The sequence below is a fragment of the Podarcis bocagei genome (genome assembly GCF_964188305.1).
Source record: "Podarcis bocagei genome assembly, chromosome: 8".
NCBI classification, from domain to species: domain Eukaryota; kingdom Metazoa; phylum Chordata; class Lepidosauria; order Squamata; family Lacertidae; genus Podarcis; species Podarcis bocagei.
This window is the reverse complement of record NC_138133.1, coordinates 42,005,753-42,032,728: the sequence shown is the minus strand read 5'-3', so window position 1 is coordinate 42,032,728 and position 26,976 is coordinate 42,005,753. Positions and strand designations below refer to the sequence as shown.

The 26,976-nt window shown below is 41.8% G+C and overlaps 1 protein-coding gene and 1 long non-coding RNA gene across 2 annotated transcripts; both read left to right on the top strand.

The window, feature by feature from the left end:
• The first annotated feature begins 142 nt into the window (after positions 1–142).
• LOC308593357 lies at positions 143–22,143 on the top strand. The gene is made up of 2 exons (XR_014010910.1): positions 143–418; positions 21,225–22,143. It is a non-coding gene; the product is annotated as an uncharacterized lncRNA (long non-coding RNA).
• IMPA2 (inositol monophosphatase 2) lies at positions 5,284–17,694 on the top strand. Its single transcript, XM_081205667.1, has 8 exons — positions 5,284–5,437; positions 8,088–8,221; positions 10,395–10,499; positions 11,516–11,561; positions 13,209–13,317; positions 14,593–14,701; positions 15,426–15,577; positions 17,226–17,694. Exons 1-8 carry the CDS (start codon positions 5,330–5,332, stop codon positions 17,339–17,341), a joined length of 879 nt encoding a protein of 292 aa, XP_081061793.1. The 5' UTR covers positions 5,284–5,329; the 3' UTR covers positions 17,342–17,694.
• Positions 22,144–26,976: the final 4,833 nt, after the last annotated feature.

The window sequence follows — 26,976 nt, the reverse complement described above, 5'->3', positions numbered from 1 at the left end:
CCGTGTCATCCAACCCAACCTCTGGCAATACAGGAATCTTGCTCACAGCCATCCCTGGGTGGACTTGAATCACCAACCTTGTGGTAAATAGGCAGATAAACTGACCTACTGCTGAAGGGACCCCTCACTGTAGATCTTTCTGTTGAAGGATCATAGGATGCTGCCCTCTAGTAAGTCGTATCATTGGTATATCTAGCTCACTATTGTTAACACTGACTGGCAACAGATACACAGGGTCTCAGTTTTTCTCAGCCCTATCTGGAGACACTTGGCATTTCAGCTAGGACCTTTTGCATGCAAATTCGAATCCCCATGATGGGGGTGAGCTCCCGTTGTTCTGTCCCAGTTCCTGCCCACCTAGCAGTTTGAAAGCACGTCAAAGTGCAAGTAGATAAATAGGTACCACTCCAGCGGGAAGGTAAACGGCATTTCCATGCACTGCTCTTGTTCGCCAGAAGCAGCTTAGTCAAACGCCGGCTCCCTCGGCCAGTAAAGCGAGATGAGTGTCGCAACCCCAGAGTCATTTGCGACTGGACCTAACAGTCAGGGGTCCCTTTACCTTTTAGACATGAAGGATTGTGCTGTTGGATTTTGGTCCTTCAGAAGCAGAGTAATTTTTTATTTCATTGCATTTCTCTAAATTAAATAAGGATATAGAAACATTGCACATTCATTCTACAGAAGATAGAAACTGCAGAGACCTGGATGAAGTGCAACTTTTACAGAGGCTACATGACTTTTTAAAACATAATGACACCTGGTGATCAAAAGGATTTCAGTCTCATCAGGCAGAGGCTATTTTTAGTTAACAGCACCGAGAAGTCAAGTTATGAAAGTCTGTGGTTATGAAATATCAACTTCCTGGGGTTATGAAAGGTATATTAGAGCACGGTTCAACAGCTAGGAACCACCTGTCATTCACAGTAAACTAAACTAAGGAGTCGGAGGGACTGGGATAAAAATACAGCTCTGTTATTATCACTGTTCCATTGAGTTTTGGTTCTTTCGCCAGAATCCTTTTGAAATTCTTAATCCTTATTTACAGCAAGAATTGGAAACGTGGAAGTTACTGGACTCCCAGCTCCCATCATCCAGGACCACTGGCCTTAATGGCTGGGGCTGATGGGAGTCCAGGAACATCTGGAGTAACACTGTTTCCCTCCCCTGGGACATTTTAATATACTTTCAATATAACTTTGCAGCATGTAATTTCAAGAACTAAGGCTTATATTTGCACAGGTATTCACTGTTGTTCAGTGAAACCAGGATGCTCTTAAATAATAAAACTGGCAATTATTGGTTATTTATTTATTTATATACCACCATCAATGTAGATGGCCATGTACATAATTAAAATAAGAAATTCTAACCCAAAGAGTGTACAATCCAGTTCAGTGCTAAGTGTTTGTATAGCTGCAATGCTTAAGTGTCCACAGTATCTTTATAAGGGAAGATGTTGGGGAGAAAAAAATGGGAGCAACTGGCTACACCCCTCTGAACTGATTGGCCATGCCCCCATGACTTCCTCGCAGCCCTTACCAGTCTAGTAGACATGGTGGCAAGTAGCGGGTTTGGCGTGCACACACACACACAATTAAAACATAATGCAAATGAGATGCATATTTTTTCAAAAAAGAAAAGAAAAATAAAGATAGGATTGTTAACAGTCTCAGCTTTATTGCTACATACAGGCTCCCTGTTCTATCTGCTCTGTTGTGCAAGTCAGGAGGTAAAGGAAAAGGTAAAGGACCCCTGACCATTAAGTCCAGTTGAGAACAACTCTGGGGCTCATCTCGCTTTACTGGCCAAGGGAGCAAACGTTTGTCCACAGACAGGTTTTCCGGGTCATGTGGCCAGCATGACTAAGCCACTTATGGCGAAACCAGAGCAGTGCACGGAAACGCCAGTCAGGAGGTAGAAAGCCCAATTGAATTCAGTAGCACTTACTTCTGAGCAGGCATGTTCAGGACTGCACTGTAAATCCCCCCCCCCCTTTTTCTGTATGTTGGTACTTTGAAAATAAAACTGCCAACAGTAGTTTTAAAGAGTCCCCAAACTGTCTGTGATTCATCATATCATAATGAATCAATATTTGCATTATTATTCAGAAGCTGATCCTGCCACTTCTGTACTATGAATAAAGTGGAAGCAGTTTTCTACAAACCAGCCTTCATGTTCCAGTGAGTAAGGTTTCATTATGCATAATTCCGGCTCCACACAGAACGTCTCCAAAGCATGCCCTAGCAAGAAAAATCATGTTAGCTGCAGCTGGAACATAAAGCTGAATACCAAATAAATATGTGGGAAATGTGCTGGAAAATAATGCTCATATCACTGATAACCAAACAACAACAGATATTTTTAAAAGCCAGAAGAGTGTTAAATTAAATTTGTATATTTCACATTTGCATATTTTTTATAAAGTGTGTTTGGAATTATAGTCCATGTTCCAATATTTAATTAAACTTTTACTAGATATTGCATACAGACAGAGAGAAAGAGTGACACACACATGCACGCGCGCACGTGCACACACACGGTTGCATTACAATACTATCCAGGATGATTTTCATAAAATCCATCATCTTTTAAATAATATTACTTAAATTCCTCCTCTACTGTTATATTCTTTCAAAGGACTACTACTATGATCAGAGCATGTGCCACTGTACTTAAAAACTTATTTTAAAGGCTTCACAGGGTACAGTTTGTGGAGGCTGCTGAATCTTGGAATACCATTACACTAGTGTTTTAAGGATCTACATTCTGGTTTCCATTCACACCTGTGTTCCACATTTTCTGTCCCAAGTATGTCTATCCGTGCCTTTCATGTAGTAGGTATGAACAAGTTACAATATACTTTGGTTAGTAGAACCCTGTAACTCAGGGATCACCACTTTTGGGGCCAGTGAGCACATTTCAAATTTTAAGAGTGCTGTGGGCACCAGTTAAAAAATGACTGCCATGTGGGGCATAGCATAACACAAAATTAAGAGAGAGCACAGTCATGGTGAAAATTTTCCCATAATTGTATTTCCACAATAGAAAATCCTAGCCTGATAACTATCTGGCTGTCATACAGTTGTTACTGGCACAAGAACCCTCCCCCCCCCAAAGCAAAGCCTAAGCTGCCATCCTAACAGAATGCAAAGAGACTTACTTCTGAGTAGACATGTATGCCACTGTACTACCCATTAACTGTACAGTGAATTCTTAATGAGTGTCTGACCTTTAGTTCCTGCACAGGAAACATGCCAAAGCCTATTTGCAGAATTTTGCAGGAGGGGGTTCTTTAACATTCTGTAGTAGCATTTGCAGAAAATAACAGGTAGTATCTGATCTTGGACGAACCCACCACAGGAAGGAAAATATAATATCAGGGCTTAGTCCGGTCAGACTGTCCCCTCCCCACCCATAAGGCCAATCATCATAATTGCTGGGAATCTCAGGCAGGTGAGACACCCATTTACTAGAAGTTGCTCGCAGTACCAGTCACCACACGGACGGCTTGTAGGTTGTAAGCAGATATGGATATACTGTAAACAGATATATAAAAGTACAAAGTATCTCTGTTGCTCTAAATAAGTTCAGCAATTCAAGATGTTACACTTGAAAAGTAACACTGACTGGCTAATTGATTAATGGACACTACTGAGTTGACATGCATCTATCACATTTATAGTGGGGGCACTGGGCCATTACCACAGCAGCTGGCTTGGCTGGCCACGCACCTGCAGTTAGCTCATCCATGGAGTGATTTACACTTTTGAAGGAAATGAAGCCCTTCTCATGTCCAGTTACTCCAACAGTAATCTACCCCGTGAGAAGGAAGAAGAGAGTGGCCAAGGCAAGTTAAGACAACACTATGACCTTCTCCAGTCAGACTTCCCTCTCCCCACCTAGGGCTAACTTTACATATAATATATTTTAGTATTTTAAAATTATAAACTGCTTGGAGGGACTTGACAGAAAGGTGATATATAAATGCAACAAATAGGTATTTTGAAAAACTGTGAGCATATTTTAAGCATTATGCAATGTGTGTGTGTAGCATTTTATTGTCCACAGATTTGAGATTATATTGCTTAAAAGTTTTTTTAAGCTGCATAGTGATACAATAAATGCAAATGTGTGTATTATTTTCTAAGTTTATATACTAAAACTAAACTCACACAAAACTTCCACAGCCTGGAAATATAAGGTGCAGATGTACCTACATCTTTGAGAAAGTGAGGAGGCATGGGAGTGGGGTGGAGATGAAAGCAGAGGTATTAAAGGTTCTGCAGAACAGGAGGAAATTGTGGCTTCCTAACTGGGTGTAGGGCTGGGCCACCCATAAGGCAAGGATGTAGATCTTAACTCACTGTTTTCTCCTACTCACTACTCCTTCCCTGGAGACGAGGGAGCACCATTTTGTGGTTCACCTCAGAACGGCGCAATTGTGTCTTGGTCCAGCCCTGACTGGGCGGAAGGTGAAAAGTATGTTAACAGATGCAATGCGTGGGAAGAGGAAGATGAAGGAGCTTTCCGTGGGGGTGGTTTGTGTGCAGGAGAGGGGAGGCATGGATATTTCTGCAGAAATGCGGTTGGCAAGCTCCATAATTACATGGGATGGGAAAGGGCATTTCTCAGGGGTTAAAGTGAGGGGAAACAGCACCGGGGGTTGGCAAGTTGAACGACCCTGTATGGCAACAATGACAAAGTGCCCTGCAGTCAGAAGCAACCTCATAGAGGAAGAGGTGAGGATGAGACCAGATCTTAAACTGAGGCGGGCGGCTGCCTGAAAGAAGTAAAAAGCAGAGACATCACTCTGCCAACAAAGGCCCATATAGTTAAAGCTATGGTTTTCCCAGTAGTGATGTATGGAAGTGAGAGCTGGACCATAAAGAAGGCTGATCGCCAAAGAATTGACGCTTTTGAATTATGGTGCTGGAGGAGACTCTTGAGAGTCCCATGGACTGCAAAAAGATCAAACCTATCCATTCTTAAGGAAATCAGCCCTGAGTGCTCACTGGAAGGACAGATCCTGATGCTCCAGTACTTTGGCCACCTCATGAGAAAAGAAGACTCCCTGGAAAAGACCCTGATGTTGGGAAAGATGGAGGCTACAAGGAGAAGGGGACGCCCTCGTCCAGCCTTAAGCGGGAGAAGCAGCAGCAGCAGCCCCGGCCAAGCGGCGGGGAAGTTGCACGAGCGACGCCTGGGCTAGCGCTGCGCCCCAGCCCCCTGCTCGCCCTCCCCGCGCGCTGGGGACCGAGGTGGGGAGGCCGCCTCACTTGGGCCCCGAGAAGGCGGAGGCGTCCTGGAAGGGAGGGGGGCAGCGGCTGCCATGAAGGCCAGCGGGGAGCAGAAACGGGGCGAGGCGGCCGCCAGCCCGGGCGACCCCTGGAAGGAGTGCATGGAGGTGGCGGTGCAGCTGGCGCTCCGGGCCGGACAGGTGAGAAGGCGCCACGTGGGGGGGCTCTGGGAAGCAGGGTTGCAAGGGGGAGGGGGGCGGCGGCGTTTCATTCCGCTGCTGCCCCTCCCCCGACCCTGCGGGGTCTGTAAGCAAGAAGAAGCTCCAAACACGGATTGACATGCCTCTCTGCCTCCTTTTGAGATTCGTGTGGGACTTGAGAAATCGCTGCATCTCCATCTCTCTCTCTCTCTCTCTCTCTCTCTCTCACACACACACACACACACACACACACAATGTTACCTGCTGGGCAGCGAAGGGCCAGGTCTCCTGGTTGCGGACAGAGCTTCTGAGTACTACAAGCCTTTTGCACGCAGCCTTGTCAATTCTGGCTGGCCGGTCGAGTTTGTGAATGTTTGGCAGGGGCGCGAGGTGCATTTAGTTTAATAGCTCCCTCTTACTCTCGAGCAAGTGCATAAGATTGCATGTGGAGAAAAGAATGGGGAGATGCAGGTGAAAGAGAGAGAACTGGTGGACAGAAGTACTTTTTCCAGAAATAAAGTCAGATGTGGGCTAACTGTGGATTAACAGTTTAGGAGGTAAATGGGGTTCAGCCGGGCCAGGTCAAACAAAAGGTCAAAGGAAAGCTACCTTGCATTTCTGGACATTACAGAAATGGCTCTTCTTAACTACCTGGCCTAAAAGTAGCCCATGGTAAGATATCAAAGAAAACATTGTTGGAACACTTGATTTAAAAAAACACAACACATTAATTTGAGGTTGTTGGGTGGGTTTAAATGGGAGTAAACTGTATTGCATCATTGCTGTATCTGCATTAATGTGTTCAGTGTCAAGGATGTATCTTGTTAATATTCAACAAGAGTTTGGGTAAGAGTCTGTAGTCCTGATTTCACTAGGAATGCCTTGCTTTTCCATTGCCAACTTCAGATACCATTTAAGGAGCCACATTGTTAAGATGTGACCCCCTTTTTAAAGGGCAATGTATAGGTTGAAAAAAAACGAGTTAAAGGAAATATTGTATCAGTGTCTAGCCAATAGCATTCCATTAACTGGTAGTTGAAAAGGTGTTTTGACATACAGGTAAAGGGAACTATGCATTATAAGAAATCCTAGTAAAATGACCCAGTAAGAACTACTGTACATTGATATGCAAAAATAGAGCAGTATTTGAAAGTAAGAATGATCCCATATATAATAATAAACAGGTTCTCTTTCCAGGCAAGGTTGACTGTAATTTCTTTTCAATGTCAGAGTTCAGTCCTGAAATGTGAGGACTGTTCTCACAAGGACAGGACCCAACTTGCCTCAGTCAGCAACCTGGCCCCTAAATTCTGTACCAGCTGCAGTTTCCGAACAGTTACCAGGAGGAGTCATGGGGAAGGGCCATAGCTCTGTGGAACAGCAGAAGATTCCATGTTTAGTCCCTGACATTCCCAGCTTGGGCTGAAAGAGACTCCTGTCTAAAATGGTGGAGAACCACTGTCAGTATACACATTTCTGAGCTAGATGGCTCCATGGCCTGTGTCAGTATAACACAGCTTCTTCTGAGATGTCAAATTAAAGCAGAAGCAATAGGTAAATTGGGTAAGCATGCCCTGCTACCATAGGGTCACATTCTGAAACCATTTTGAAGGAAAGGGACTTAATCCAAAAGCAATTCTTTTGATTTCAGTTGAAACAACAATGTGTAAAAATACTATCTCATTGAAGTCTCCCCTATGTTCATAAAATTTGGATGGCTATCAAGCTACTAAAGCAGAATTTGGTCAAATGCTTTGGTAGTCGTCAAGGGGAAGATATGCCCATTGTTCTCTGGAAACAATTGTGTGTGTTTAAGACCACATACAGATAGCCCTGGCATGCGGGTGGCGCTGCGGGTTAAACCACAGAGGCTAGGACTTGCCAATTAGAAGGTCGGCAGTTCGAATCCCCATGACGGGGTGAGCTCCCGTTCCTCGGTCCCAGCTCTTGCCAACCTAGCAGTTCGAAAGCACATCAAAGTGCAAGTAGATAAATATGTACCACTTCGGCAGGAAGGTAAACGGTGTTTCCGTGTGCTGCTCTGGTTCGCCAGAAGCTGCTTAGTCATGCTGGCCACATGACCCAGAAGCTGTCTGCGGACAAACGCCGGCTCCCTCGGCCTATAGAGTGAGATGAGCACCGCAACCCCAGAGTCGGTCATGACTGGACCTCATGGTCAGGGGTCCCTTTACCTTTACAGATAGCCCTCCCTCTCACTCATCCTCTGCCTCTGAGTGATGAAACATCTTACCTTCTCTCTTCAGGATAATTTCACCATGGAAATCACTGTGAAACAATATGTAAAAATACATTTGTGCTTATAATAATTTAGAGACAAACCTGTGGCTTCCAACGCAGCAAAGTTCTAAATGTTGAAAATGTAACTGAATGGATTTTTACATCCTGATTGTGTACATCAGCACAGACCAGTGTCTCTGAAATATTGGTGAAATGTCACAGCAGTACCAGTTTGATTTTTTTTTGATGGGGGGAATAATTTTTATTTGTTTTTACAAAACCCATTTGATGTTTTTAAGCAATTCTATATGGGCATAACTGTGAACTTTTTTTGTCTATTGCTTGTCGTTTGAGTCAGTTGAGAGTTCTGTGTAGGGAAATGGTAAAGTAATTTCTGATTTAATTTTTCTAGATTATTAGCAAAGCTCTCACTGAGGAAAAACAGGTGTCTACCAAAACTTCTGCAGCAGATCTTGTGACAGAAACAGATCACTTTGTGGAAAACTTAATTGTTTCTGCTCTGAAAGAAAAATTTCCCTCTCACAGGTAGGTCCAGCTACGATATTATCCTAGGCAAGTTACGTATGTTTTGAACTGGAATTGAAAATGTCATTCTGTGAATAAGAAAGCTTGGAGAATATCAATACTAATAAGCTGCTTCACACATTGTATGAATGCAGTGACTGAATGATACAAACATGCACCTGACGTACACTAGTAAGATAACAGGGATTGGCTACAGTTCTGTCAAGCGTACAGTTGGTGATAAACTTAAATGTGCCGCCAATTGTCTGAAGATGTCATAAATGGATGGGGAACTGGCAACCTGTAGGCTAGATGCAGCACATTGAGCTTTTGCATCCATCCTGCAGCCTTCCCTCATCTGTTTCAGCCCCATGAAGCAATTAGCTGGGCCCATTTTTCTTAACCCTAATTGCTGCATGGGAGTGATTTTTGTGGTGGTGAGAGCTAGCCATGGTGAGTTAACCTTCCCCATATGTTGCTACTCTTCTAAAGATTGTGAGGAGCCGGAATGGCAATTAGGCTTAAGAAAACAGATCCCATTTAATGCAAATGGGGGCCTTTGTTCTAAACCTAATTGCCAGATTGCTAGCAGTGGGGGAGAGAAGGGAAGATTTGTAAATAACTTATGAAAGGGGGATGGATGAGCGTGGGGACGTGTGGGTTTCACCTTGTCTACCACTGACATGCAGCCCTCAACCTAGCTGGATCCCTAGTTATGCAATAAAATGTATAGCCCATCCCAGTGCTTTGAGATATGTTAGACTGAGAGATAGTCATTCAGTGAGCTTTCTCAAAGCATAGCACTGCAATGAGGGGGGAAAGACAGAACTGGGAACACTTTACTTCACCATCACGATGCTGGGCTAGGAGGGGAGGGCTTTTCCTCTCAGCACAGTCCTGTGATGGAGAGGTACCTGCCCCTGCTCCTCTGCTGATTGGCAGAGAAAGGGTGACTGATTGTCCTCAGGAGAACAAAAGGTTGACCACCTTCCTGTAACCATTCTACTCCTCCAGTTAAACATCAGGTGAGAGTTGTTGAATATAACTGGTTGTCCATGGGCGGGAGACAACATGTTAAAAGGGTGTGTTCTTTTTTAATTCTCCTGCCTCCGATGTCTTCTCAAATCCAGATTAGATTTCCCGTAATGAAATGAATATAGTAGTTTTAGCCTAATCTTAGTGGACATCTGTTCACATGAAAAAAAAGCCCAACAGCAGCAACAAAAACAGTAACCTTCCCTTTATATAGGCTGGAATTGAAGGTTGTTTTCACAAGTATAGCACTAAGCTTCAATAGACAGTTGCCATCTAGTTTTAATTGGGAAAGAATAGCTGTGAAAAGGTGGGAAAACTGTAACTCTTCCAGGTGTGGGTAATCTTGTAAAGCTTGATGTCCTTTGCGCAAGCTGAAACTAATTGCTGGAATGTACACACAGTGCAGCAAAAGGTCTTGCATGTGCATTATAGCGCAAGACATGTTCAAAAATACATGTGGTGTTCTGTGTAAAAATGGTCTTGTTCTTGGAAACAAATCATAGTAAGCATTAATTTCAGTTTAGGCTTCTGATCTCCTTGTGTCCTGGAAAGGGAGGCCAAAGCTTGGTGCAGCTCATTCTCTTCATGCTAAACCATGGTTTAGTGTGATGTCCAAATATGGCAATCACATGACTAGGGAACCCACACTGCGATTTAAAGCCAAATAAGACATGATAGTGATGAACAGGCATTTTCTATTCATCTGCCTGCCTGGTTCATATATTGGACAAAGGTTGAATCTTACTCAGTAGTTTTTATTTCAATAGTAAGAAAACTACTCATTGCAGAGTGACTTGTATATCTTCTATATGTGCTTCTGACTGTCATCCAAAATGACACCTCTTACCTGTTGTGATGTACAAACTGTTGCTACATTGTATTCACACACAGCTTTTCATGAGTGAAGATACATGGGTTTCCCTTTGTGCAAGACCCTGAAACCTCCATAGAGGCCCTGAAAGTCACTTAAACACCTTCTATATGTGCTCTTGGGTAATATGCAAAGACTTACATAGATCCCCTTAGCATAACTTTTAGTACTTTATTTGATGCTTGTTTAAGGCCAAATGTAGCAGAAAACAGCTATGTTTGGGAATGCCAGTGCCTAAGTGCCTTCCAATAAGTAATAATTCAGTTTTAATTTTCTCATCCATTATAGGTTTATTGCTGAAGAAGCTACCGCTGCTGGTTCAAAGTGCATTCTCTGTGACAGCCCTACCTGGATTATTGATCCTGTTGATGGCACCTGTAATTTTGTACATAGGTAAATACATAAACAGTGCTGCAAAAAAGCTACGTCTGCCTTTTCTCAAGCTCTCTGTCATTCTTTCTTTTTCTGTGTCCAACCTATTTGAGTAAGGCTTGCTTGCATATAAGGTTACTTTCTTGAGTCAACTTCTGCCCCAGTGCTTTGGGAGGAAGACTGATGAGTGCATATGCACAAACTCGATTCTAGTTTATGACTTGGGGCTTCCCAAGTGTAATTGTGAGGGGAGTACACACACTCAATTCCTTTGTTACATAGTTTGGCTACTATCAAGATAGGTTCTTGCTCATGTAGTGCCTTGTGGAAGTCTATTACAGGTGGACAGAACTGAATAGCACCAAAACACAAGTGCAGGGACAAGTACCAAAAGGGTGTAGCTACTAAGTAGCACAAGAATTTGAAGCTACCATTGCTGTACCACAAACAATCAACAACTGTAGTGGTTGGCACCTTAGTTCAGCATACCAGTTACCTATAAATACCTTATTCTAAAAGAGTCCCTTATCATCAGAGGCTCTGGCTGAAATCCAGAGAACTATTGGACTAGTACAATGTACCTAAGGACAATAGCTTTTAACAATATACTTTCCTTCTCCCTGCCATTAGCATGGCAAACTGGTTTTGAAACTCAGTGGAGAGTTCAAAAGAGGGAGGGACGGTTGTAGTTGAATCATTCGTCAGGTTCTGATCAATTGCACAGCATTCTAAGATTTGAAGAAGGGAAAGGGATTTTCTGAGAATCAAAGTCAAGTCAGCTATTTCTGCTTCAGCTACTGGGGAAAGGTCACTGCTAAACTGATCCACCAGATCAGGATGCCCCTAATTCTTTAACCATTGGGCTTGTTTTTAAAAGGTAAAAAGTAAAAATGTGCAATTCCTTTAGATACAAAGAAATTAAGACTCTTCGATTTCTTAGCTGAGAACCAACACAATCGCATTTCTGACAGGTAAAGTTGTTGAAATTAACTGTTTAGAGAGCATACTAACAGACGCAACTGGTTTTATTTACACAGGTTTCCGACTGTGGCTGTCAGCATTGGATTTGCTGTTAATCAAGAGGTATAGGATAAAGCTTTATCTGCTGCTATCATGATTAAGTGAAAGATTAATATCTAACAAACTTAGTGAGAATCTTGTGAGCTTCATAACAAATAACAAAGTTCACAGAAAGCCATTTAGGTTACTGTATTTATCTTGAAGTGTTAATCTGTTATAACCTTGGTTTGAATACACCAATCTGCATAATCCTGAAACCAATCCTTCGGTGTTGTGAGTAGTCTTATTATGACCTACCATAAATGAATGGATTCTGGAATCAGTCTCTGGGTAAAAGAGTATGTATAAGTCGCCCTGCCTTTATGTCTGGCAGAATGTAACGGTAGCTAATCCCAGTTTCAGGGACCTGTTTTTATAAGTAGTCTTGCATGTTTTAATTCTATCAATGTTTAATTGTTTTTTAATGATGGCTTTTTCTATGTTTTTCTTATTTTTAATTTGTAAGCCACCTTGAGCCCCTGTCAGAGAAAAATGTGGAGTATGTATGTATGCATGTATGTATGTCTCTTTTCTTAAATAAGGTCCATTAAAATCAACATGACTTGTTTCCAAGTAAATGCATTTAGGCGTGTCATACTTAAGGGAAAGGTCAGATCAAGCCATGCTATTTGTTTCCTGAGTGACTGCGCAAGCAGCTTCCAGCTCATCTATCAAGTGGCAGACTTACCAGTTGTTGGTTTTTTTCTATTGCCATCTACCTACCTGTGCTGCAACGTAATTTTTCATTCTTGTCTTGACTGTTAGAAAACCTGTATTGGCAGCCTTTATAAGTCTGCCCTTGATACTATTCCTTCAAGGGCAGAGTAGCTGACTTTGCATTACACAGATGCAATGGTAATGCAATGCAGTTTTTCTTCATGCAGAACCCTCTAGAACAGAAAAGGACTACGCTGTAGGGGAAACAACAAATGTTGTCTGTTGGCTGGGACACACCCTTGTTGCTAGATGGCAGGTGGAAAGGACAAAGCTGTTCCATAGAATAATATTTGGCAAAGACATGTTGGGTAGGGATAATAGTCTTGCATTTAGTTCTTATCACCACTCCTGTACTGTATATTCAACACCAGATATTGGTAACTCTTAGGATACAACTTCACATGCCTGTGTCAGACTTACTTATTCAAAGCAACTGTAAAATAAGGTATGGGGGTGATGTCAAGTGGTAAAGCAGAGATGGGATACTGGACCTTTTATCTATGGATTTTGTGCTGTAGGTTACTTGAAGCCTCTGTCCTGCTACTCCAGGCAGCACCACTCAACAGACTTAGCAAACAAGAGTTTTTGTGCCAGCACTATATCTGGATAGTAACTGGTGCTTAACATGAAAACTAAGCAGTTGTGTGATACGTTTGATGTGTTGAGCTCTTGCTCATTGTTGTCAACAGTGTGCAGAAAAGATTTCCAGGGGCTTCCTGAACATGTAAGAATTAGCCCTAAAATGTCTATGGAGATGGATTAACTAATTTCTTATTGAAATTTTATGTACCTTGTGAAGTTGAAAGTCTGGCATGCTCAAAACCATTTCTTCTTTATTATCAGTAGCATAAACTGCCATTTATATGCATTTTATATAGTGATAATCTGTTTATATTGCAATATATATAATACAAATTGCATTCACAATCTTTTTCCTTTCCTGAAATGCTAAAGCTTGAATTTGGTGTAATTTATCACTGCACGGAAGAACGATTATACACTGGTAGAAGAGGTCAAGGGGCATTTTGTAATGACAAAAGGCTTCAGGTATCAAAAGTGACAGGTTGGTTTAAGCGCTATAAAAGAAATATTTTGAATATTGTATTATTAGAGAGTCGTTACCATATGTAGGTAGACTTACAGAGCAATCTTCTGCATATTTACTCAGAAGTAAGATCCACTCTGTTTAGTGGAGCTTACTTCCAGGTAAGTGCACATAAGATTGCACCCTTGATGTATCTTCTGCATAACTGAATGTATTTTGCATTTATTTAAGTAGTCCTTCTTTTCTATACCATACTTTAATTATTGAGCTTAATAGTTTAAAAGAGGCTTTTATAAATCACTGTAAATTTGGCTGCAATAGAACTGGTGACCCTTGCTTAATCTTATGATTAGGCAGCTCTTGAGTGACAGGTGAGTGGACATAGTTCATATCTTATGAATGGTGCTGGCATGAATCTCTCTACAATTATGTAAAACTACCTTAAAAAATGTATTCTAAATACCACAGCCACTGCAGTGAAAGTATTTTAAGTGTACCCCATTTCATGTTGAGGCTGCAATAATGAAGCAGCCTACTTAGGGTGGATTAGCACTGTCAGCCTGCAGAGTTAGTGGAATTCTAGATTATTTATTACCTATTTCTTGTTGGAAAATATGTTGACTGATTTCTATCAGTGGAAGTAGAGAGACTTTTTATTGTGATTAAGGAAGACTAGCAGACTTCTCAATGGAGAATTTAAAAAAAATTAACGTAGGATGTGAAGTATGTATGTATACACTAAAGAAAAGTTGTCCAAAAGCTTGAAATTCAGTTAATTGGTCCTAGAATACTAGGACTTGGGATAGGCTTCTAATGTGTGCAGGCTATGCAATCACTTTAGAGGCTTTTCAAAATAATATGTTAGTTCATGGTGGTAGTATTAATTCTGAATTTTGCACGTATGAATTTTGCAAATATGATATGATAGGAATGATATATTCTACTGTAAGATTTAAATGTACTTTGTGATAGGCTTAGAGCTGATGGGCTGTAGAATTATTTTGACTGAATATTATTGCAGAATCTGCTGTGATTCTAAGAGTATAAGACTTTGCTTCCAAATAAACGTATTTAGCTAAAAGTAATAAGCAGATTTGTTTTCCATAATTTCAAGACACAGAATTTTGTTGAAAGCTTTTGGAAATAAGCAAGACTCTCAAAAAAGAACAGAAATATATGAACATACGAAGCGATCTTATTGTAAAATATTCAAAGATCCTTCACAGTAGAAATTGGACAGTACCTACTTTGAAAAGCTGTTGCAATAATACAAAATAACCTTTTGTCTTGCAGATATCTCAAAGGCCTTGATTTTAACAGAGATTGGCCCAAAACGAGATCCTGACACTTTGAAACTATTTCTCAGCAACATGGAGCGATTGCTTAAGGCCCAAGCTCATGGGTAAGATCTTCTTTAAAAAGTAAATAAATCATAAACCTTTGTAAAGAAAAGAACCAGCACCTTCATTAATATTTCAGTTACTGAGGCCATCCATTTAAATTTAGTGAACCTAAACTTTTGCAGGCATTCTGGTGCACTTACAGAACTCCCTCTGAACCAACTTCCCCATTCACTGCCAGTGGCGGAGCTTCGTGCTCTGGCCCCAGGGGGGTGGAGAGCAGGCGGGGGCGGGGCTGGCGCGCATCCTGGGGGCGGGGTGCGCTGCCCGCAGGGACCTGGTGCACATCGCCTGTGGGGGCGGAGCGCTCCCTCCGCACTCCTCTTCCTCTGCCAGTGTTCACTGCACCATCAATATAACTTTTCAGTGTTAGTCAGTCAGCACCCCTCCTCTTTCTTTTTGCTTGGGAGTTATGAAGGCGGGGCAGCCTTGTATTGCATTGTCAAGTGAATAGGACAAACAGACATTGCTTGCTGGATATGATAACATTGTAAAGAAAGGGGGAGATGTTGAGACAAACACCTGGAAACATATGACTGGCTTTTCTTAAGATAATATTTTAACTTGTTGTGAATATGCCAGTTTGTCTGTGCAACAAATCGTTGGTTAAGATTGATGACTAGTTTTTCTAACCTTGACTCATGAGTACATCCTCATGGGTTGGCTTTATCAATGGTTTTCGTTCTTTTCACAAGTCTTTTTGCTCCCACCTGTGATTTATTGTAGGGTTCGTGTCATTGGAAGTTCCACGTTGGCGCTCTGTCTTCTAGCATCTGGTGCTGCAGATGCATATTACCAGTTTGGCTTGCACTGTTGGGATTTGGCGGCAGCTACAGTTATTATCAGAGAGGCAGGTGGTGTTGTGATGGATACTTCAGGTAAGCAAAAAATATTATTTTTGTAACACATGTTTATAATGCACCTTTATTTATAAAAATATTCATATCACCACATCGTAAAAAAGCTGTTTACAACTATCTATCTATCTATCTAAACATATCTAAACATAACATTTACATACAGGTACCATCAACTAATTACCGTATTTTTCCATGTATAAGACGATATCCCCCCCCCCCCAAATTTAAGTTTAAAATTGGGGGTTGTCTTATACACTGAATGTTGCAATTAAATATATAAATAAATACATGCCACCATCCATATTATTTCCCTCCCTCCCCCCCCGCCTCACCTCACTAATGGCCTCACGACAAACCCTGTTCTGGTACTCCCCCCCCCAGCAGCCCCCACTCCAGGCATTGTCCTTTCTACTCGGTTCCCTCAGCTGCCCCCTGGCTACCCAGACCCCCCATTCCCCAAGTGCCCTCAGTCAGGCAGCTCTGGAAGTCGCAGCTCCTCGATCAGCATTCGCATCTGCCGGCGCTTGTGGAGTAAATACGGTACATACTGTAAATACTGAGACAAAAGTGCAACACACAGGCGGGAGAGCTGGAGCCGCAGCTACAATGGAGTTATACTGAGCTGACAGGAGCAGCTGCCATTACACAGCTTGCCTCACTGTTCGATGTTTCAATATACGGTACTAAATATACTGGTGTTTTGAATATTTAATAAAATATCAAAGTTGTTCGGTTTGGTGTTTAAAATATTTCTTTCTTAATTTTGGGCTCAAAAAATAGTCTTATACATGGGGGCGTCTTATACATGGAAAAATACGGTAATATGGAAAGACTGCCTGCATAAGTCTGGTGACATAGAAAAGTTTTCAGGAGGTGTTAAAAGGCTGAAACTGAAGGTGCCTGCTCAATGTCTATTGGCAGAGCATTCCACCCTTACTGGGCAGAAAACGTCTCAGTTTTGTTGTTGTTGTCAGATGAATCCCACCAACTTGACAACCAGCTATGCTATTGCAGATGCTTTCAATGATCAAGTTCAGATATAAGAGTTTAGGCATTCCTTAAGGTATCCTGGACCTAAGATGTTCATTTGCAATGAATGCAAGGACCTTGAACCTGGCTCAGTTACAGATGGGCAGCTAGTGCATATGTTTTAACAATGATGTCATATCTATCAGCCATGTGTCCCAGTCAGCAGCGTAGCTGCTGCATTCTACACCAGCTGGAGGTTTACAGCAGACCCAAGGGCTGTGCCACATAGAGCACATTATAGTAATCTAACCTCAAGGTTGCCAGCACATGGACTTCTGCGGTCAGGCTATCCCAGACCAAACAGCTGGTAAAACTCAGAGGATGCTTGGGCATCTAGTGACATAAATGTATCCAGGAGTACCCACAGGCTGGGCACATGTTCCTTCAGAGAAAGTGCAACCCTATCTAGAACAGGCAACTTACTTATCTCCCAATGGTTGCCCCATCCTATGATAGAGGGAAGGTGGGTGCGTTCCAGCTAAGCGTTGCTCCTTAATGTCTTCCCGTGAAATGGAGGTCTTTCATCTGATGAATTGTACTATATGGGAAATGGTTTGAGTCACAGAGGGGACAGTCTCACATTACTTTTGAACCTCAAGTGCTTTGTTTGACTGATCAAATCCCTCTCCTTTCATAGGTGGACCTCTAGATCTAATGTCATGCCGAGTGGTCGCAGCAGGTACCCAGGAAATGGCTGCATTCATAGCTCAGGAAATTCAGACTATTCACTATAGGCGAGATGATGAGAATTGACCGGACTTACATATTCCTGGAAACAAGGAAACTTGTCCTTTTGGAACTACATTGCTTCCTTCAGGATGGCTTGCTTATAGGATAAATGGTTTAATTGTATGTTTCTTAATACAGTCTATATAGCAAAGGTATTATGAAAAAAAATTACTTGCATTATAGGAAGGTGAAGGGAAATTTTTAATTTTTGTAAGCTTCTTGGCCCCCTTTTAATGAGAATTTATTTCAGCTATGCTTTTTAAAAAAAAAATCACAGGTATCCCAGATTGAGTTCACTTCTTGCCTCTTTTAGGCTGAAGCAGAGGGGAAGTGGGGTTTGTACCACATTCAAATATAAATAAAACTTTATTTTTGCAGATCTCAGGTAAATTAGTCTTTCTGCAGCAAAGGGAAAATTGTTTCGAATTGTGTGCCTAAAGTACTCACACTCAACAGTGCTTGAGAATTCTAAACTTAAAAGTACATGTATAGAACAAACCTTAGATAGTTACACTTCTATTTACTTAAAAAAAACCTACACTCATTTATGTAGCACAGTCAAAAGTGGCAATGGCACATATCCTTGAACGGTGTATTATATTTATGTGGGTAACTTAAATAGTAGATATTGGTGCTGATCAGAAGATGAAAAGCTGTTTTTCCAACATTTGAAAATCTTCAAGCAGCACAACATAAATCACAGCAGGGTGCTGTTTTTTTCATGACCTAGAAAATTCAATACAACATCACATAAGGATGTGATGGTTTTAACCTAGGTAATAGCACTGAGCACAGAACTAGCTTGGCAGCCATACAAACACATTGGTCACTGCTACACTTGAGTCATTACTGTGGGGATGAGGAATCTTATTCAGGTGAGAACATAAGAAGAGTCCTACTAGATCGTGCCAAAGGCCCATAAAGTCCAGAATCCTAGAGTGGCCAGCCAGATGTCTATATGGGAAGATCAGGCCTCACCTTGTCCTCCATGGGTCCTCCAGCCTTAGGATGCAATGAGCCCTGAACTCTAGAGCCTTCTCTCCCTTGGCTCAAAGACAGTTTGGACCCCTCTAATGAAGAGAGGGGGAGAGCCCAGTGGCAACCCCACCTTTGGCTCCCCCAGGACAGAGGGGGCTTGCTTCACCACCACCAGAGCTGGGGGTGAGCAAGAATGCCAGGAGGGGAGGCAGGCAAGCTGAGCGGGCAGATCTCTGGGGCCCAACCTGGACAGGTGCGAAGGAAAGGGAACACCAAGCACTCTGCAATATTTAAGAGACTTGTTTGAAAAACCTTCATAGGATGGTAACCTTTCAGGGATTCTTTAGCTGTGGTTCCTGCACTGCAGAGAGTTGAGCTAGATCACCCTTGGGGGAGCCTTCCAGCACTGCAATTCTGTGATTCTATGTAGCTCATAAGCAGAACATGAGTTCAACGGTGCTCTTCTGATTCCCATCAAGTGGAATTCAGAGGCATGCTGCCTTCGATAGTGGAGTTTATAGAACACTAGCAAAGAAAGTCTCTTCCACTGGGTGCTAATACTTGAAAAGGGCTCTGAAGGGAGATATATTCAAAGGACTGAAGCAAAGTATTTTAACCAATTATTGAAAATAGCATCAGAATCTTCTGTCTCGGCCGCGTTTAGTCAGTTGCTAAGAGAACCATGGAATTGAGTGCTTGAGCAGGAAAGGGTCATGACTTATGCTTAGTTCTCACAAATAGCAGATAATGTGGTAAACCTCTTCCTGGACTCTACCTTTTCAGGTGTGGGCTCACATGACTGACTGAATGCTTCTCTGTACCAAAAAACAACAACCAACCAACCAACCAACCAACCAAAATTTAGTACGTCAGAGGAATGATCCTAAGTTAGCCATACAAGTTCCCTAAATGTAGCAGTTCTGTTTATTTTTGTATGGCAGAGCATTCAGTCATATAAGTCAATGCATGCTGTTTCAACTACAGCCCACAAAATATTTATTTCCTTATCTGTCCTTTGTGGGAGCTAGACCTTAGAAATGATGTGAATCTACAGTTATCCACAGTAACTGTGTGGATAATTGCTGTAATTTCTGCAGCTACTGAAAGTCAGCATCATGACTAAAACCCAGATACTAGAACATTACCCCTGTAGTAGTCTGTGTCGTGTTAAGATCCTCTACACCTAAACACACTGGAAATAACTGCCATTAAAACTAATGATACTTTTAAGCACAAATACTCAGGATAGGGATTTTGAGACTGAGCCAGTTGGTCCCAATATGAAAATCTGGGACTAGGAATTTTCTTTTGTTTCATAGAAATACAACCCTGGCTTTATAAACAGACATCCTACTGTCTAAGAGGAGTTTACTATTCTATTTAGCTATATGTGTGTGCAAGAAAAAAGATTGTAAAGACCCAAAGAATATTAATAAGATGGTGATGTATGCTGCTCTGAGCACAACCCCCTCTGTGAATGGAAAAAGTGACTTGCAAATATTATAAATAAATGTTCTGAATGGAAGGGTCTGCAAAATCACAAGACATTGCTACATGTTAGCCTTGCTTCTGTTGCATTTTGTGTGTGTGTGTTTAGAGCTTCTTTGCTGGAACACTCTGTGGTGTAAGAAGCAAAGCAGCCACAGAAATAATCCTCTAATTTGGTGCATCTGGTTCACCAAAATACTGTATAGCCATATAATGGAAACATTGTCACACATTGTTAATTGCATTGCAAAAATATTCTGGTGCCTGTGAGTTGTTTGCTCTGTTCCAGTCTGAACATTAATGGCAATGAATGTGTTATCTGTGTGAAATGTCTCATTTTCCCAGGTATAAAGTATTGTGATTTGAGTGTTTGGAAATTGTGGTGTCTCCAACAGAAGTGAAAACTTGAAGAAAGACATGAAGAATGTGCACAATAAATGAACAGTTTTTGTGTAATTGAACTTGTATGCAGGAAAGCCCTAAAAATGCAGAAACATTGTGGATCACCTTTGTGTCTCTCTCAAGCTTTTAATTTCAGCATAGTTTTTGTGTGTGTTTTGGCAAAGCGAAGGTAGTGGGGAAACAAACTCTAAACCCAATACTAGTGCCAACACTAAACTCATGCTGTGCTTGAATGCTTGTCCTAATAGCTTATTTTATGGCTTAAAGGACTGCCAACTCCTTTGCTGATTTTCTGTGGCTTTACCAGCTAAATGGCAGGGTGGTGGGAATCGGCAAGTTATAGCTTTTTCCGTCAATGATTAGAAGATATTATTACTACTTAGTCATCTCCTTACCCCCACCCCCCATCCCCAGTCATTACTATGCAGGTACCTTAATTAACAAATAAGCTGGCAATCTGTTGTTCAGTAATTCTGAAATGAACAAACTGAAGCTGTGCCAGTCCTAAACCATGATGTGTGTCTGTCGTTGCAAGTCAGACTATACAAATATTTAAAATTGAGAGAGTACAGTTAAAGCACTGTTGACTTAATAGCACTTACCATTTATATAGCACATCAGAATGTTCAAAGTACTTTCCATGTCTCATGTGTAAACCTTGTAAGAGTCCTCTAAGAGTAGTAGTATCCTTATTTTGGGGATTGTGGAGAGAGCCTGCCTAAGACCAAGTTAATTCACTGAATGAGTCAAGATTCAAACAGGACTTACCTGACTTACAGCTCAGTATTTTGGTGTCGTTTAGCTATGTTAAGGCTGCAGTCTTATACACATTTACATGGGAGTAAGGCCCATTTGGACGTGGGTGGCGCCGTGGGATGTGGGTGGCACTGTGGGTTAAACCACGGAGCCTAGGGCTTGCTGATCAGAAGGTTGGCAGTTTGAATCCCCGTGACGGGGTGAGCTCCCTTTGCTCAGTCCCTTCTCCTCTCAACCTAGCAGTTCAAAAGCACATCAAAGTGCAAGTAGATAAATAGGGAAGGTAAACGGCATATGAGTGCCGCAACCCCAGAGTCGTCCGCGGCTGGATCTAACGGTCAGGGGTCCCTTTACCTTTACCTAAATCCCATTTGAATACAGTAAAACATATTAAACAAGCACAGGTTGTCCTACTCATGCATTTTTTCATTTCCTTCATTTCTGTTTTTATAGCAGGCATAGTTGCTAGTCGGTGCCATGTCACTTGAGGGGGAGGGTTGTCAATTGCACACACCCCCGCCATGATTCAGAATGTCTATTGCTCTTCTCCCTAGAATGATTTTGATAGCAACTTGGAGAGAGAGAGGGTTGGTTCATGAGAATCATGGCACAAGAGAAAAACAGCACCAAAGAACAATGGAATTTGGACTTGGTACATTCATTTTTAATATATATACAGTATATAACTCCCCCATCCCATCCTTTGAAAAAATAGTGATTGAAGCTGAGTCTAACAAGTCTTGGTATTATGTTGGTTATTTTTTTGTATACACATTACTATTTTCAACTGAAAAAATAGCAGAAGGAAACTGGCCATCCTGACAACCAAAACGTTAAAAAATAGCAACTCTGCTATTTTTGGGTAGCACAAAGTATTTTGTTTTCAGGTGCGGCACAATGAGGAGTTTTGTGTGTGACGTTATTCCAACATAAAGAACTTGGGAGCGCAGGGGTTTCCTTTAAATGGCTTAGTTTACAATGTTTAGACATAAAAATTATGAATCTGTCTATACTGTGTGATTCTTACAGTAATTGTGCACCATTAACTGTTCTCTACTAAACCTATTCATATCTGTGAAATACTGCTGTAAAATCTGGTAACCCAGACATTTCTACCTCTGTATGGGGCTATGAGGAATAATTAATGTGTTGCAGCAGAATCCTGTAAACCTTACTATTGAATTAAATAATATTATCCAGAATTATTAGAAGTATTAATGTATGTTGTCAAAACACTTACATTGTGCATGAAACTGGTTGGTCGAGGAAGTGCTGATTCATATAATGTACAGTGAACTCACAGAAGTCCTTGCTGCAAGATGTAGTGTTATCTGTTAGCTTAAAGATGACTAACAGAGCATTGGACAGATTCCGGGGGGGGGGGGGTAACTGTTGAAAGCTACTAGCGGTTTTTCTTCAAATATATGTAAAATCTGAAATGAGTAACTTGTTTGCAGGTGTTAAGTATAACCAAAAGCTTAAGAGTACAACCCGGAACCCAGTGGTGTTTACTAGTATTACTTGCTTTTAGTAGAGCTGTTGTCTACGTCATGCTCATTTATGATCAGCCCCTTTCAAATAGTTAATAGGACTTTCATTTGTGAAGCACTGTGCAAAATTGCAGCCTTAGAATGCAAGCCAAAGCCTTTCATGTGCAGGGGCCTTTGTTCTCTTTGTAAAAGGGAAATAAATAGCCTAGATACATGCAGGGGCTCCCTTCTGAAATGTTTCCTCAAAAAAGAAAGCTAGGAATCCTTCAGCCATGAAACGCATACAGATGTGGATCACAGCCATAGAGTGGCTATCGACTTTGTATAAGTTTAAGCAGTGAGGCCACTGAAGTCTACTTGTCATATTTTAAGTGTTCAGTCATAAGGGGAAAACATGTTATTTGTGTTTACACCAGATGCCAGCAGAACATAGCATTGATTGGCTTAGAACTAGTCACATCACTAATCCTCATCCTGAAACAGTATTTGTGGGTTGTTTTTTAATCATTTCTGTTTTTTAAAAAGAAGAGGAATGTACATTTACTGTAACTGACTCAAACAATATATTCGTAGTGTGTTTGGGATATCAAATCCAAACTCTTCTTCTTCTTCTTCTTTGTTTAAGTGAACAGAATGGAAGGAGGGTCAAGAATACTGAGCTGGCATTAAATTTGTCGGCCATTATATTTATCAAATGCATTTGTGTGGTGATGGTAGTGGGAAAGCCGGGTTTGAGATGCAAGACGAAAGGTCACATCAAGTCATGACTTTGTTTTTACCACCAATATGTTTAAAGAGGGATTTTTCAAATTACAAATAAATACAAGGGTGCTTGTCATTGCTTAAATATTTCAAAATGAAGTCAAATTGACATTATTGTTATTATTAAATTTTAATACATTTCAGGTTGGTATTATTGCACACTTCTGTATGTTTGGACAGGTTTTCTAGCGAACTTGTGCAAACAGTCCTCTAGGAGTTCTGTTAATGTATTCTACAAATAAAAGATTAATACATTTGAAGGTGAAATTATGATATTTTACTGTCTATTACTTCTGTTTTCCAATGTATTCGCATCATGTTACATAGCACTTGGGAGTAGGGTGAAAGATTCAGTTAATTTAACTTTCCTTAACCTGTGATAACTGGTCAAGCTAAAATTTAGTTTGCTGGGCCAAAGGGAAAGTTAATAGTTAAATTAATATCCAGTGTTTCCACTGAAGGTTTTTGTGAGTCTACTGCTTATGCAACTTCTATTAAATGATTTATTTAGCACTTATGTCCATTTTATTTAAGTGAAAATTACTTTTTTGTGAATTCAGGAAAGGGTGATTAAAAATGGTCATGCTCATAGCAATGATTTCATTATAGTCACTGTAGTGTTGCTATCTGCTTACTCACAAGATATTGTGCCTCTGGTACTGCTTTACTTGTCCTTTTTGAGGCGGCAATCCTAACCCCATTTCCCTGGGAGCAACCCACTTTGAATCCTGTGGGACTTACTTTTGAGTAGACATTGTTAGGATTGTGCTGTGATTTAACCAGTTAGGAGTCTTCATAAAATAAGTTATTGCTAAGGTCTATAACTTTATGAACGGAAAGATGTGTTACAGTGTATGTATCTGAACCCACATGCGTGTCCACCGCTTACATGTATTCATACACACATATCAAGAGGTTTAGGATCTTTTGCTGGAGTTACGACGTGTGTTCGTTATGAAGATGTGTTTACCCTTAACCGTATGCCCACAAGAAGTTCCCACACAAATAAATATTGGTTTATTACATGAAATGAAAGTGACAGAATAACCGTATTTTTTGCTCTATAAGACTCACTTTTTCCCCTCCTAAAAAGTAAGGGGAAATGTGTGTGCGTCGTATGGAGCGAATGCAGGCTGCGCAGCTATTCCAGAAGCCAGAACAGCAAGAGGGATTGCTGCTTTCACTGTGCAGTGATCGCTCTTGCTGTTCTGGCTTCTGGGATTCAGAATATTTTTTTTCTTGTTTTCCTCCTCCAAAAACTAGGTGCGTCTTGTGGTCTGGTGCATCTTATAGAGCAAAAAATACGGTATATAAATGCTGCTTCAGACAGCAAAACTGCAAGTTGAACAGGCAGCAAAATGGTACAGTACACATATGCCTTGATCTAAAGAGTGAAAGAATCTAAAACTATTCTCAAAAGCCTACAGAAAGCAAGAGTGCCAATTTTGCCACACAACACACATTAATAGCAAGACAAGAAATGGAGGGGAAGGGTATACCTGTCCTTAAAGTGAAGCATGTCTTGGTTCCTTGAAAGTGTTGAGTAAGATCCTTGTTGGAACGTGGAGAGCTAACTAACCATTGGGAATATTGGGCTTTTGTATTAATTTTAGCCAATATGTTGTAATGGAGAAGAGAGGGAGGCTTTGAGATGAGTAAATTACTATAATTTCATTATTTTTATTGTTCTGTTGTCTCTTCTCTTCCTAGAATTTCCTGCCTACTTGAAATTTGAAAGAATATAATCCGAGTGAGCAATGACTAAACAGATTATCCTTGTTTGTTTCCTGTCTTAAAGTTGCCTTTCTTTTATCTTGGTGGCAACCATACTTTCGCAGGAGCTGTTGATTAGATTTATTGGTCACTAGATTAATGTGCTGATATTTACAGGAGCTCAGGATGTCTCCTCCACACATTTGCAATAAGACTGGCACCACAGTCGCGAGAGTTCATAATGAGGATCTCTTTTTCAGTGAACTCAGTGAGTGCAATCCTACCCATGTCTACACAAAAGCAATTGTGTCCACCCCCAGGTAAATGAGGTAATGCTCTGTTGCCTGAACTTCAGGCCTTGAGGTTCAGGTAAAAAATGTTGCACATTTCTCAGAATTGAGCCCTGGCACTAAAAACCAGACTTCAACCCCTGTGTACATTAATTCAGTGACCTACATAGGATTCTTAAGTGGGAGTGATGTGTATATCCTGATTCTCTGCAGTCTTTATATCATGGACACTTCCAGCCCCTCTGTCACTGTGTTTAAATTGCATTATAACCAAGTTAAAATGGGTGGTAGTCTCGTAATCTGGGGAACCGGGTTCGCGTCTCCGCTCCTCCACATGCAGCTGCTGGGTGACCTTGGGCCAGTCACACTTCTTTGAAGTCTCTCAGCCCCGCTCACCTCACACAGTGTTTGTTGTGGGGAAGGAAAGGAAAGGAGATTGTTAGCTGCTTTGAGACTCCTTAAAGGGAGTGAAAGGCGGGATATCAAATCCAAACTCTTCTTCCTCTTGGTCTGTTCAAGGGTGAAGAGGAGGAGGGCTTAGCAGCCTGGAGGGCAGGGCTTTGGCAAGCTTCAGGTCAGATGCAGGAGAAAAAGATAATTTGGCCAAGGCACAGGGAAGACTGTGATCTATTTCAACCAAGCCCCATTGTCATGTGAGGAAGACTGGACCTTGACTGTAGAAGATGTCTCTTAAAACATAATACAGTAGTTATATTTACACTTAGGGAATTCTGTGGTGACAAGGGAGCAGGGCCATGTTTTGAGCGCTGCCCCTGAAATCACATCTTCATTCTGCAACAGCCGTGTTATGTGAGATTGTGTGCAAAGAATTCTTGACATGTGAGCATCTACCAATGCAAAGTGTCTCTGCCTAATTCGGACACCTACATACTGCTGTCCCAATAGCACAGAACCCCTATACGTGCGCAGGATCTTATACATAAGTTTTATTTACAGATAACCACACACAAACCCTGCTTGTCCTGGGAAATGGGTGCAAAAGTGGTGGAAGGGCACAGCCTTTAAAAGCTCCCACAATTGCCCTACAGGTGAGTAACACGTGACCAAGGCTGATGTTTCCTCATGTACATATTATCTTTGTATTTATGGGGCACCCAGAACTGCTAATATTTCCTGGAGCCAATCAGTTGGGTAGCATTAGGGCAGAACAGGCAACATTCACGAGAACTGCATCCTGCTGGCAGGGGTGCCAACTTGAATAAAATATGGTGGAGGGGGCGCGGGGACAAGTTAGCCCTGCCCTGTATCAAAAGACGTACTATTTGAATGGCAATGCCCATCAACTTTTGGGCGGTCCAGACCCCTCAAATATTTTGCTGGGGACAAAGGGACAATGACCCTTAAGTGCTGGCTCCGATGCCTGCTGATCTAGGCGTCGGCTGTTGACATCTGCCCCTACTCTTTCGCTAAGAGATGTCTCATCTCTCTCTGGCTCCAATCCTATCTTCGCTAATCAAGACGTGAATTTAGTGGGGCGTTCACTGTGTACGCCTTATCGCGCAACGCTATGCACGTGTATTCAGAAGCAACTCCGCGGGAGTTGCAGGCTAGCTGGGGCAGGGTGTGCCAAAGCCTCCTCCTCATTGTCGCACGTTACCGCGGGGGTGGAGGGTGGAGGTTCTTGTCGCCCCCTGCACATACGCAGGCAACCCGCCCGCGCTTTGGCGCCTGAGCCTCCTGCCGCGCCGGCCACGCGCAGGCCTTGCCTAAACTGCGTCCCTCCCGAAGGGGCGGTTTCGCTGCGCACCTCCGCCCGTCG